Raw genomic sequence first — 12,872 nt, 5'->3', positions numbered from 1 at the left:
CACTTTATTGTACAAAAAAATAAGTAAAAGTCGGGCTGTCAAAGATACAGTATGTATACAAAGAAATTAACCTCAAGTGCATATGATCCAAAACCAAAATGTTATCGTCAAACGTTAATTTCTTGAACAAAATGACGAATGATGAGCCTTTTAAAAAAAAAAAAACACCTTTGAGGTACAGTAGTAACGAGTATTGTCATTGAATTTCAAACCCCTCTTTTCTGCCTTAACAACCTGTTTTAAACCAACTGTTGAATATATAAAACTTTTCTAAAAGAACCTGAGGGTAAAATCCCCACATTGAACAATATCCACAACAAAGAGGCACGACTTAAGATGGTAAAGTCTGCCTTGTGCATGATTCCTGGAGCCAAAAGAAGAGACTTATTCCAGTTTGTCCAGCAGCTGGTGGATCTCTTCTTGGCCGCGGTAGATTTTTTTCACTCCTCTTGGAAGATAGCGGCAGGACGAAACGTTGAGGTAGTCCAGAGAAGTCTGTTGTCCAATGACTGACCTGTAAGATGAGTTGAAGGCTAAATTCAGGATGCACACATTAAAAATATCTGTATTCTTATTGCCTTTGCCACTGAGTACCTGAGGGCACTTGGTGTGATCCTGGTCCCGCTGAGGTTGAGGGTGCGAAGCGTGGCTGCCGCCGCCCCTGGAGCGAGGAAACTCACCGCCACCTCCAAATCCTCCTCAGTGAAGAGCTGGTTTGCAATGTCAAGTTGCTGCAGCGTATGACCCCACTTCTCAGTCACCATCGGAAGCCCCGTCTTCGGTAATGACGACACCATATAGCTGGTGAAATACTGTCCCCAGAACAGACACTCGAGTTCTGACAGGAAACAAAGTGGCGATCTTTAACTCAACCATTTGTAGGCAATAAAGTCTGAGTTTGTGGTCATTTTAATGTGTTAAGTGCCTCTAATTTACAATCAGGCCATCGGGTATTAAACATAAACAGGACTGAACTAACATGGACTTATAATTAGGTTCTATTTTACTTAAGTTAATAATCCACTGAATGATTTTCAGAGTCATAACTGACTATTGTGTTAGAAAATATAAACAATATGTAGAATTTGTTAGAATTAGCTGTATGGATCATGGTGGCCTGAGGGCTCCAGCTCCTCCTGAGCCCTTGTGGCTGTATGGATCATGGTGGCCTGAGGGCTCCCAGCTCCTCCTGAGCCCATGTGGCTGTATGGATCATGGTGGCCTGACGGTTTCTCCTGCAGTGCTGCCTGAGGGCTCCGAGCTCATCCAGCAGGGCTTTCTGTCCTTGGCCTTTCCACACTGAGACTTCCCCAGACTCCCTGAATCTGTTCCCAATATTCTGCTCTGTAGATGCTGAAAGACCAAAGTTCTTTCCAGTCTGACTCTGAGGAATATTTCCTGAACTTATTGATGATTCTCTGATGGAGTTTGGCCCAAAGCGGTGAGCCACGACCCATCCTTGTTGGAGAGGCTGAACCTTTGGTGGAAGCTGCTTTTATACCCAATCCTGACCCCCTCACCTGTCAGCAGGTAACCTGCTGGTTGGAGAAGCTCCAGAAGCTGTTGCTGTAGATTCTATAAACTTTCTGTCTTTATTTGGCTCTACAGCAGCTTTTAGAGTGTTTTGCTGCATTAAACTAGATTTATTTTGATATTCCAAATACATAAAAATTGGTCAGTGAAGCAGCTTAAACCTGCCCAGAAAAGACAAAACAGGAGGATAAAATGTTTTTCTCTCATTCGATATGTGTCAGTGTGAGATTGGAAAGAACATTTTGAAAGGCTGAAAACTAGATTTCTGAGTGAAATGAGATAAAACTGGAGCTAACAGACGATAAGGTTCGAGCTTATGTTAGAAGAAAGAATTCTTTCTCTCTGCTTCTGTCTTTTCCTCTGATCTCTCCAGCATCTGATGTTTATTCTTGTCTTCCTTCTCTTCTTCTTCACTTCCTGTTGTCTTCCTTCTCTTCTTCTTCACTTCCTGTTGTCTTCCTTCTCTTCTTCTTCACTTCCTGTTGTCTTCCTTCTCTTCTTCTTCACTTCCTGTGACACTTTTCTCGCTGCTGTGTCTGACTCTGGGGCTCATTTTTGATTGTTTTTTACTGTTTTAACTGTTTTAACTGTGTTTCTGAGGGTTTTTATCTCGTTGTTGGCGTTTAAAGCAAATTAAAGTTTGAAACCAAAGTAATAAAACACACATCTGAGCAGCCGTGGGTGAGTTTCACAGCAACTTTCCACACTGAGGTTTCCCCAGACTCCCTGAATCTGTTCCCAATATCCTGCTCTGTAGATGCTGAAAGACCAAAGTTCTTTCCAGTCTGACTCTGAGGAATATTTCCTGAACTTATTGATGATTCTCTGATGGAGTTTGGCACAAAGTGGTGAGCCACGACCCATCCTTGTTGGAGAGGCTGAACCTTTGGTGGAAGCTGCTTTTATACCCAATCCTGACACCCTCACCTGTCAGCAGGTAACCTGCTGCTTGGAGAAGCTCCAGAAGCTGTTGCTGTAGATTCTATAAACTTTCTGTCTTTATTTGGCTCCAGAACAACTTTCACTGAGTGTTGCTGCAGCAGATTTTAAATATATATATTTTTAAATGATAGATTTAGCCTTTTCAAACCTTTGTAAGGTTTGTAATCTCAAACCTTTTGCTTACCAAGACAGGGCAACGCTGCAAGTCCAGCTGGTGTGATTCGAGAGCAGCCTCGGAGATCCAGCACTCGCAGTTTGGTGGAACCAAAGAGAACGCCCAACAGATCTTTGTCGGACATGTAGGAGTAGGACGTTGTTGCGATGCAAAGCTCCTCCAGTAACGGGAAGCCTAACGGCGCATCAGCTCCGCTTCGCATTGACCTATGAAGGGGTCTGACGTTCAACATCCGGAAGGTCTGATGGGCGTAAAGAAGCTTCATTACAGGGAAATAAATCCGTAAATGATACCTGTGAACCTGCTGCAGCTTCTCATTAGGATTATTACTCCTTAATGAACCAAATATGTTAGAATTTCTTCTGTCCAACTAAAGATTAAACAAAATTAAATGAAGAATTACAGAACAACTGCTTCTCAGGAGCATTAGAAACTACACAGCTGGATAAACTCATCATGGATTTTATCCCCACAGCTACAGCGGCAACATCAGATTAGTAGATAGACACTCTTTTTACCTTGAGTTTAGGACAAGCCCTCTGCAGCGCCTGGATGCAAACAGCAAGCTCACAGCCTTTGCTGTCGAGCTTCGTGTTGACCTCCAACAGCTCCAGATCAGGACAGTATCCTTTCTGGAACAAAACCAACATTCTGCATGTGAAAAAGCTCATTTTATGTAAAAAAAACCTCTGGATATGTGAAACAGAAGAGAAAAAATGATGGAATAAAACAAAATAAACTAAATATGACATAAGAATTCTTCTTCTTCATCAATCAGGTTCCTGTGGATCAGCTCTGCAGGATGGAGCCTCATCAGGGACCATTTCTTTCACCATAAATTTGAACTAAATCTCTTTAGAATCCATGTTTCCTGTCAATCAAAAAGCTCATTTGTGAGAGAAAAAATGATGGAATAAAACAAAATAAACTAAATATGACATAAGAATTCTTCTTCTTCATCAATCAGGTTCCTGTGGATCAGCTCTGCAGGATGGAGCCTCATCAGGGACCATTTCTTTCACCATAAATTTGAACTAAATCTCTTTAGAATCCATGTTTCCTGTCAATCAAAAAGCTCATTTGTGAGAGAAAAAATGATGGAATAAAACTAAATAAACTAAATATGACATAAGAATTCTTCTTCTTCATCAATCAGGTTCCTGTGGATCAGCTCTGCAGGATGGAGCCTCATCAGGGACCATTTCTTTCACCATAAATTTGAACTAAATCTCTTGAGAATCCACGTTTCCTGTCAATCAGCAGCTCATTAAACTCTGAAATAACTCTCCTTTAACTGCAGACTCCTTTGCATATATAAACATATGACTCCATCAGTTTTTCTCTACTTGATCTGAAGAGAAAACCACAGAACGATAATGGTTATGCGACACGTTGTTCTGACCACGCTGTGATTATAAAGGCGACTACATCAAACTTCCTTTGCTCTTTCAGTCACTTTCACAGGTGTCTGAAAGCCTGAACAAATAGCATGATTAAGACCTTTAATGTTACACATCACATGTGAGAAAGGGGCTTTATGCACTGTAAAATGTAGACAGAAAGAGGAAAGAAGCGTACACTGATGGCTGTCAGAAGTCTGTCGTTCTTTAGTCCGTGAGTGAACAGGATTTGCTTGATCTGGCTTCCAAAATGTTCAAGGTACCCGAGGAATCCTTCCACCTGAAACTAGAGCAAAACACAGTTCTGTTCAGCCCCTTTTACACAAGTTAACACCCGCTAGCATCTGGTTCACGCATGTGATGTCATCAGATGTGTGACTGCACTCAGGTTCAGGCCATTTGCAGCCGCCAGGCGGCAAAAAGACGGCTGCGGACCAAAAAAAACCCAGAAAACAAATGGTGAAGAGCTGTTGTAACAAGTAATAAGAGATTATTTCCTTTATTCAAAGCAAAGCAGAGAATATTCTGCTCTGCGTTGTGGAGGAGGGTTAGATGTCAGGACAACCTCAGAGGGACAATAAAAGGTCTTTTCTGCAAGGGACACTTGTACAGAAACACTTTTCTACTCCCTTGTTTCACAGGTCGAATGTTTCAGGGTATCAGAGGCCATGATAAACAACATGGGCTGCACACTATAATCTAATCCATTCTTACAGTTTTCAGTTTATTTGTCACACCTTTCCTCACTTTGCTCTCTTTTTCCTCCTGTTTAATTTCTAAATGATTTTATGTCCATGTGACATTATTGTGGTTATTAACTTGTGTTTCCCTGTTCCAGCAGGTATCCTTTGAATGGTGTTATGGTGTTTTTCCCCCCTCTTTTCCCTCTTTTCTGTCTTCTCAAACCCCAGCTGGTCCAGGCGGATGGACACCCTTCCTGGTTCTGGTTCTGCCAGAGGTTTCTTCCTGGTTCTGGTTCTGCCAGAGGTTTCTTCCTGGTTCTGCCAGAGGTTCCTTCCTGGTTCTGGTTCTGCCAGAGGTTTCTTCCTGGTTCTGGTTCTGCCAGAGGTTTCTTCCTGTTAAAGGGAGTCGTTCCTTTCCACAGTCCCTCAGGCTCAGGACGGGAGATTGGACTGAAGACAAGTTTCGGTCCAATCTGTTGGTTTCCTTAGCTCGGATATTATTTTTGAATTGGCTCCATATGAATTAATTGGATTATGATTACAATGAATTGAATTCCAATTGGCTTGAATTGGACTTTATTACTTAAGTGCCTTGAGATGACAATTGTTGTAATCTGGCGCTTTATAAATAAAACTGAATTGAATTGAATTGAACTGAATTACAGTTTTCACTGTACATCTTTTTTTTAACAAATAAAAGCTGTTTGTCAGAATATTTGGATCCTAACGTTTAAATGCCTTCAGGCTTTGCTTTGGGAGCACTTAACCATCACTGACCACCCGACTTATCAGAGTGTTTATCAGCGACTGTGGTCCAACGCAGCCGTGTGGCGCCGTATATTCACTCATGCTACAGTTACAAGCCGGATCCCTGGGTGGCAGCAGTACACCGGATCATTTATAGCCTCCCAGAACCTGCAACTACTGGTTTTAGTCATGTGGAAGCATTGGTGTTCTCACATTTGAATAAAACTCATTCAAAATGGCTCCTTCTGGTGTGTAAACTGGCTGCAGCTGGTGTTTGAGCTGCTTTTTTATTGATGAATCACAACCTTTAGATGCAACAAACACTCATCAAAGACCTCTTTGACCTCCTTTAAGATACATGAAGCTGAGTCAGAGCTAGGCTGTTATTTTACACCAAAAGTAGCTTCTTTAAGTGTGATTACACCTGCTAAAAGAAGCAGATTACGGTAAATCCTCCTAAAATTGTTTTGGTGAAGAAACCAGGCCAACACACAGACAATCGCACTAGATTTAAAGCACACACTTTGAGTGAGGAAGGAAACCCACAAGGAGAGCATGGAAACACCAGAGAAACACTTTCTGAGGCTCCTACCAAACCTCAAAAACACGCATGCTGCTTGTTTAATAATCTTCCTGCATTTAAGCAACATAAAATGCTTAAAAGCAGGTTTTTCATGCTGCTTCTTTCTCATTTCATCTCATTTCATCTCATTTCTCCTAAAAGCTCTGGGGCCTAGAGTCTAGTCTAGAGCCTGGAGTCAATGAAAATCCTTTCCCACTGACTCACATGCCAGAGTCAGCGGATTCTTGTGTGACTCATTCAATCAATTCGTGTCTTAAAACATTTGAGCCTGAACACCAGCCCACAGAGACGGAAGGAGGCAGGCGGCCCGATGCGTACCTCTGAAAACTGGAGGTCGATGCTGCGCAGGCAGCGGCTGTGCTGACCGAGGCTGTGGAAGGCCCTCATCTTCAGCCCTGAGCAGTAGGACAGCTTGATGGAGGCCAGCTGAGGGCAGAACTGCGAAACAGCCTGAAAGGGATTACAAACCGCAGAGAATTTCATTTCCTGTTGGGACCAAAAGACTTTAGATGACCTGCGAGAGTCGAACGTGAGACACAAAGATCAGCGGCCATGTTTTCAGAAAACAAACTGTTTCCTGCAGTTTTTTCAGTTCAGGAGAAATATTTTCACAGCTTTACCTCCAGAGCCACGTTGACGTTCTTCGTCCAGTGACAGAGAGAAAAGTCTCGCAGCTGGGAGAATCTGAAAGAACAAGGTTGCAGTTTGTACTCAGTTTGGAGGCGTCCCGCCGGTGCTCGGCGCCCTGCTGTTCACGCCCTGCTGTTCACGCCCAGCTGTTAACGCCCAGCTGTTCACGCCCAGCTGTTCACGCCATGCTGTTCACGCCATGCTGTTCACGCCCAGCTGTTCACGCCCTGCTGTTCACGCCCAGCTGTTCACGCCATGCTGTTCACGCCCTGCTGTTCACGCCCAGCTGTTCACGCCCAGCTGTTCACGCCCAGCTGTTCACGCCCAGCTGTTCACGCCCTGCTGTTCACGCCATGCTGTTCACGCCCTGCTGTTCACGCCCAGCTGTTCACGCCCAGCTGTTCACGCCCAGCTGTTCACGCCCTGCTTTTCACGCCCAGCTGTTCACGCCCAGCTGTTCACGCCCAGCTGTTCACGCCATGCTGTTCACGCCCAGCTGTTCACGCCCTGCTGTTCACGCCATGCTGTTCACGCCCTGCTGTTCACGCCCAGCTGTTCACGCCCAGCTGTTCACGCCCAGCTGTTCACGCCCTGCTTTTCACGCCCAGCTGTTCACGCCCAGCTGTTCACGCCCAGCTGTTCACGCCATGCTGTTCACGCCATGCTGTTCACGCCCTGCTGTTCACGCCCAGCTGTTCACGCCCAGCTGTTCACGCCCAGCTGTTCACGCCCTGCTTTTCACGCCCAGCTGTTCACGCCCAGCTGTTCACGCCCAGCTGTTCACGCCATGCTGTTCACGCCATGCTGTTCACGCCCTGCTGTTCACGCCCAGCTGTTCACGCCCAGCTGTTCACGCCCAGCTGTTCACGCCCTGCTTTTCACGCCCAGCTGTTCACGCCATGCTGTTCACGCCCTGCTGTTCACGCCATGCTGTTCACGCCCTGCTGTTCACGCCCAGCTGTTCACGCCCAGCTGTTCACGCCATGCTGTTCACGCCATGCTGTTCACGCCCTGCTGTTCACGCCCAGCTGTTCACGCCCAGCTGTTCACGCCCTGCTGTTCACGCCCTGCTGTTCACGCCCTGCTGTTCACGCCCAGCTGTTCACGCCCAGCTGTTCACGCCCAGCTGTTCACGCCCTGCTTTTCACGCCCTGCTGTTCACGCCATGCTGTTCACGCCCTGCTGTTCACGCCATGCTGTTCACGCCCTGCTGTTCACGCCCAGCTGTTCACGCCCAGCTGTTCACGCCCAGCTGTTCACGCCCTGCTTTTCACGCCCAGCTGTTCACGCCCAGCTGTTCACGCCCAGCTGTTCACGCCATGCTGTTCACGCCATGCTGTTCACGCCCTGCTGTTCACGCCCAGCTGTTCACGCCCAGCTGTTCACGCCCTGCTGTTCACGCCATGCTGTTCACGCCCTGCTGTTCACGCCCAGCTGTTCACGCCCAGCTGTTCACGCCCAGCTGTTCACGCCCTGCTTTTCACGCCCAGCTGTTCACGCCATGCTGTTCACGCCCTGCTGTTCACGCCATGCTGTTCACGCCCTGCTGTTCACGCCCAGCTGTTCACGCCCAGCTGTTCACGCCCTGCTGTTCACGCCCTGCTTTTCACGCCCAGCTGTTCACGCCCAGCTGTTCACGCCCAGCTGTTCACGCCCTGCTGTTCACGCCCAGCTGTTCACGCCCAGCTGTTCACGCCATGCTGTTCACAGTCTGCATCCACGTCTGCAGAAAACTATGCTGTGAAGTCTGATTACTGCCTGTTTCTTTATTGAACTTTAACACTAGTTCCTGTTAATACTGTGACTGAGGAACAGAAACAGGGATCTGTCTCAGAGAGCTGGGTGGCCACACGGTTGCATTATATCGTATATCTTGAAAGATAACTGCGTTGTCATGGCAGCAGTCGTTTTGCCACTTTGTGAGCAAACGCTTGTTGCTGCTGCTTCCTGACAAGCTGCATTCAGGTCGCTGCTATAAGGAAGGGAGCTCTGTTCTGGGACGGGCAGCAGCAGTATGGCAGTACCATGCTCAATAGATTTCGGTCTGGATTACTCTTTTAATTTTAGCCGGCAGACAATAATTCTAGTTGAAATTAAAATGAGCCCTAAATCTGCTTACATATAATGAAACTTCATATCTGTACAGATCCCAAAGGATACTAAAGGACTAAACCTTCTCCATAAGCTTATACAATCGTCTCAACGTTAATTTAAAACCAGAATCTAATTCATTTTACACCTAAATCTTGTGCTGATGGTGTAAAGTCGTCTCAGTGGCGTTAATCCATCCAACATAAGTGAGCCTGGATGGTAACTCTGATCCTCAGGGCAGCAGTCATCCCCTGATGAGCTCAAGCTTCACGCTGCCGAACAAGCAGAAGCCTTTTTTTACCGTCATCGACGCCCCCCTGCAGCACAGCTCATTCACTCCGGTAAGAACGTCCATCTTACTCAAAGTTGTCGTTCATGTTGTCAAAATCTGATAAATATTCTGCCATGTTGCACAAAACTATCAGCAGCAAACTCTGTGTGAAGTTAGCCGACTGTCACAGAGCACGGAGTGAATAAACTGTGCTGCAGGGGGGCGTGTGGATGAAGTGGTCCCAGTAGAGTGCCTGTGTAGAAATCCCTCCGTTAGCTCTCCTATAGCTGCAAGTAGCCACATAACAGCAGCTATGAGCTAACAGAGCTATAGCACACGTTCATTCATTCATTCTTCTTAAAGTATTGGTGAAATAAAGACAGATAATGCCTTATTTAGAGGCTGCATCCTCTAAGCCCCGTTCACTCCGTTATATGGATCTCCAGTTATCTAAATATCTTCTGAAGGACGCCGACTTTCACCAAACTGTTCTCGGTGAGCAGATGAACGTATTTCAGGCCAGAAATAAGGTTTAAAAATACCGCAGTTCCCCTTTAAAGGTGTTTTAAATGTTTTAATATGCGTAGGAACAGTTCTTCTGTAATTGTTCTGTTTGCTTGGTGCAGACCAGTAACTGGATCCTTCTGAAGGAGTCACATCGTCTCCACGACAACAGGAAGCGTCTTCAGCGCGGTTGTTTAGGAACGAGAAGCTTCTCATTGGATCAGTGAGTTGCAGCACGTATGAATCGGAGGCTCTTACAGGTGTGCTTAGTTAAAGCAGCACTGCAGAAGTTTGTGAACCTTAAAACTTCTGAATGATCTGATGTACAATGACTTATGTTTTCCACATTCTCGGACCTGAAACTGCCCCAGATTGCCTGGAAGGCTGAAACACCGCAGTTCACAACACTTTTGTGGGCTTTGCTGTCATCTTTGTGGCCTCCTTGTCATGACAAATGAATCTGAATTGCTGTGTATTTGCAGGGCTCAGGCAGAGATTTGTTTCTATGATGGTGGTGTTATATAACCACCATATAACCAAAGTCAACTCCCTGATGTTAGCTACAAAGAGCTTAATGGAACGGCTCCCATCTACTTGAATGCTCTTGCAAAGGCTTCTGTCCCAACTGGGTCCCTCCGTTGGTCCCAGGATTGTCGTCTAGCAGCTCCTACACCACGCCTAAGACAATCCAAACTCTGTTCATGTGTCGTCCCACGATGGTGGAATGACCTACCGAGCGCTACCAGAACAGGGGCGTCCCTGTCTATCTTCAAGAAGCTCCTGAAAACCCAGCTCTTCAGAGAGCATCTCCTATCCCAGCACTTACCTTGTACTTCCCTCCCCCCTCTATCTCTGCACTTTATCTTTCTGCTCTTCCTTCTATGCCTGCACCCTATCTCTACTCTGTCCCCTCTGACAGAGTCGGACTCCTGGGTTCCTTCTATGTAGCTTATTGTTAGCTTTTTATAAAGCTGTTATATCTTCATTTGTAAGTCGCTTTGGATAAAAGCGTCTGATAAATACAGAAACAGAAACGAAACATAATATGAACTGATGCTATTTCTTCATCAAAACAATCTGTTTTCTGTGCATAGTTAAACATTTTTAACCATCCGAGTGATGATTTCCTCATTTTTCTGTTGCTTTACTGTTTGTGTTGGACCTCAAACTGAATCAGAACTTATCAGAATCAAGCTACGAAGCCTCTTTTGTGGAGATTTATCAGTGAACAGTTGCCTGATCGTCCTGTTTCTGATGTGGGTTCCTTCTATGGAGCTTATTGTTAGCTTTTTATATCGCTGTTATATCTTCATTTGTAAGTCGCTTTGCATAAAAGCGTCTGATAAATAAACATAAACATATAACCCCCGACTGTAGAGGGAGCAGAACTCTTCATCAGACTCATACAGACCTGTTCTGTGCCAGCCAGTTCACAGTGTCCATAACCTTCCTCTCAGTTTTTGGCAGCTGATCCTTCCCCGGTGCGATCCAACAGTGACCCAAAGTCACTTTGCGCCACAGGACCGGACTGGAGGCAGCAGCGTTCCACGCACGGCAAACTTGGCCCACTCTAAACCACAAACAGCAGGAAAAGTGGTGTTGAAATCACGCCACTAAGAATTAGGACCTTGAAAGCTCCTTGTCATCTGTCAGATAGTTTATACAGAAGCATTCGTACAGTAAGTTGTTGTTAAACTAGAGACCGTTTAAAGTCCTTTTATCGGATCAAACTTTCTCAGGTACCTGCACAGAAACGGCACAGCACCGTCCTGAATGACCACCATCTGAAAAATGCTGATCAGCACCTCCTCTGGCAGATTTTGGCCAAATCCGGGATGAAAATCTTGCTGAGGAGCAGAAACTGCTGTGTCCTTTCCTCCCAGCTTATACATTTTATATCGCCGCTTTGGTTTGGCAGGGACCGTCTTCTTTTTCTTCTTCTGATTGGCTTTGATCTTTTCTGTAGCCGACTTCCTCTTTTTTCTTCCCTTCTTCCAAACTGAGCCATCATACTGAGAAGCAACATTCGATATAACAAAGAGCATATCTTCTCCTTGTTGCACAGTGTAGCCGGGCCCGGCAGGCCTCGAGACTCGAGCCTTTTTGGTCTTCTTCTCTTTCGCCGTTGAGGTCCTTTTTAAAGATGCCTTCTTGGACTTTGGTCCATCTTCTGCCTGAGCTGACGACGCCTCCTCCTCTTTTCTTTCACTCTGTCCTGAAGCAGCAGCTTCGGGAGCCTCCATTATTGCTGCTATCTTATTTTCACTGTAAGATCAAATCCAAGAACACCAGCAAGACAGAGTCACACGTATCAGCATCTGAAAAGAGAAACAGAGTCAGACAAAGGCCAAACCCCAGTTCCTCCTCATCGCCCTACCCCACTGTTTTGCGTACATAAGGTGCCTTTTCTTTAATATATCATGTAGTAGGGGTCTTCCTGCCCTTAACTCAGGCTTTTGTGCCATTTGGACGGAAAGATCAACACAACTCATTGATCCCTGAAAGAAAAGCTCCGTTTAACCTTCACAAAACAGAGGTAAATTGCGGGGATATCACCACATTATGCATGTAATGATGTAAATGTTAAGCTCATAGTTGTTATCATCATTAGATGCCAGCCTGTAACATCAGTTTGTTGATTATTTTCTCAGCCGATTGATTCAGAGTATCAGACAATAATCTCAGCCCTTAGAGACACCAACACGATGTTTGATTTATCCAAAAGCTGTCAGGGATATTAAGTAGAGTGTAAAAGCACAAGCATTTCTGTTTTTAACACTTAAGTCATGTATTTATTTGAGCTTTGACGTTGTAAATCCATAAAAACCTGCATATACTTTGAGAACTTTCTCAGATCACTGTTGTTTAACGTTGAAACTGATTATGTCAATTTAGCATTTAATAGCCAATTCGAGTTGCGCGCGCATCCTCGATTGTTTACAAATGAAAGTGTTGACATTCGGATTGTCACAAACGACTTTTAGCCAAGAAAAATATTATCCATGTACATTAAAATAGTGATATATTTATACATTGAATCATATGTCTGATTGTTACGTTCACGTTAGCGCTGTTCCGTAAATTAATGTGACGTTACTACGTAACGATTAACTAATGTGGTCAAACATGACAAAGAGAAACGCAGCACGCTATAATACAGAAAAGTGTTGCTACGCAGGCAGAAGATTTAAAACCAGATTTTTTTTCTGAAGTAATCATTCCTGAAATTTACCTTAGCTTCTGCTAGCTCACAAAACACTAGAACCTCCAACAATAAGTTGATGACCCACAATCCATTTCGCATCCTTGCTGT

The 12,872-nt window shown here is 45.1% G+C and overlaps 1 protein-coding gene across 1 annotated transcript; it reads right to left on the bottom strand.

Moving 5' to 3' along the window:
• Window positions 1-15: 15 nt before the first annotated feature.
• Window positions 16-12,845, bottom strand: fbxl6 (F-box and leucine-rich repeat protein 6). The gene is made up of 10 exons (XM_072370761.1): window positions 12,792-12,845; window positions 11,303-11,877; window positions 10,971-11,129; window positions 6,684-6,747; window positions 6,382-6,513; window positions 4,229-4,336; window positions 3,169-3,282; window positions 2,660-2,891; window positions 595-838; window positions 16-514 (listed from the first exon to the last, which is right to left on the bottom strand). Exons 2-10 carry the CDS (start codon window positions 11,800-11,802, stop codon window positions 385-387), a joined length of 1,683 nt encoding a protein of 560 aa, XP_072226862.1. The 5' UTR covers window positions 11,803-11,877; window positions 12,792-12,845; the 3' UTR covers window positions 16-384.
• Window positions 12,846-12,872: the final 27 nt, after the last annotated feature.

This window comes from Leuresthes tenuis, unplaced genomic scaffold, assembly GCF_036924035.1.
Source record: "Leuresthes tenuis unplaced genomic scaffold, fLeuTen1.0.hap1 SCAF_18, whole genome shotgun sequence".
NCBI classification, from domain to species: Eukaryota; Metazoa; Chordata; class Actinopteri; order Atheriniformes; family Atherinopsidae; genus Leuresthes; species Leuresthes tenuis.
This window is presented reverse-complemented; position numbering and strand designations above follow the sequence as displayed.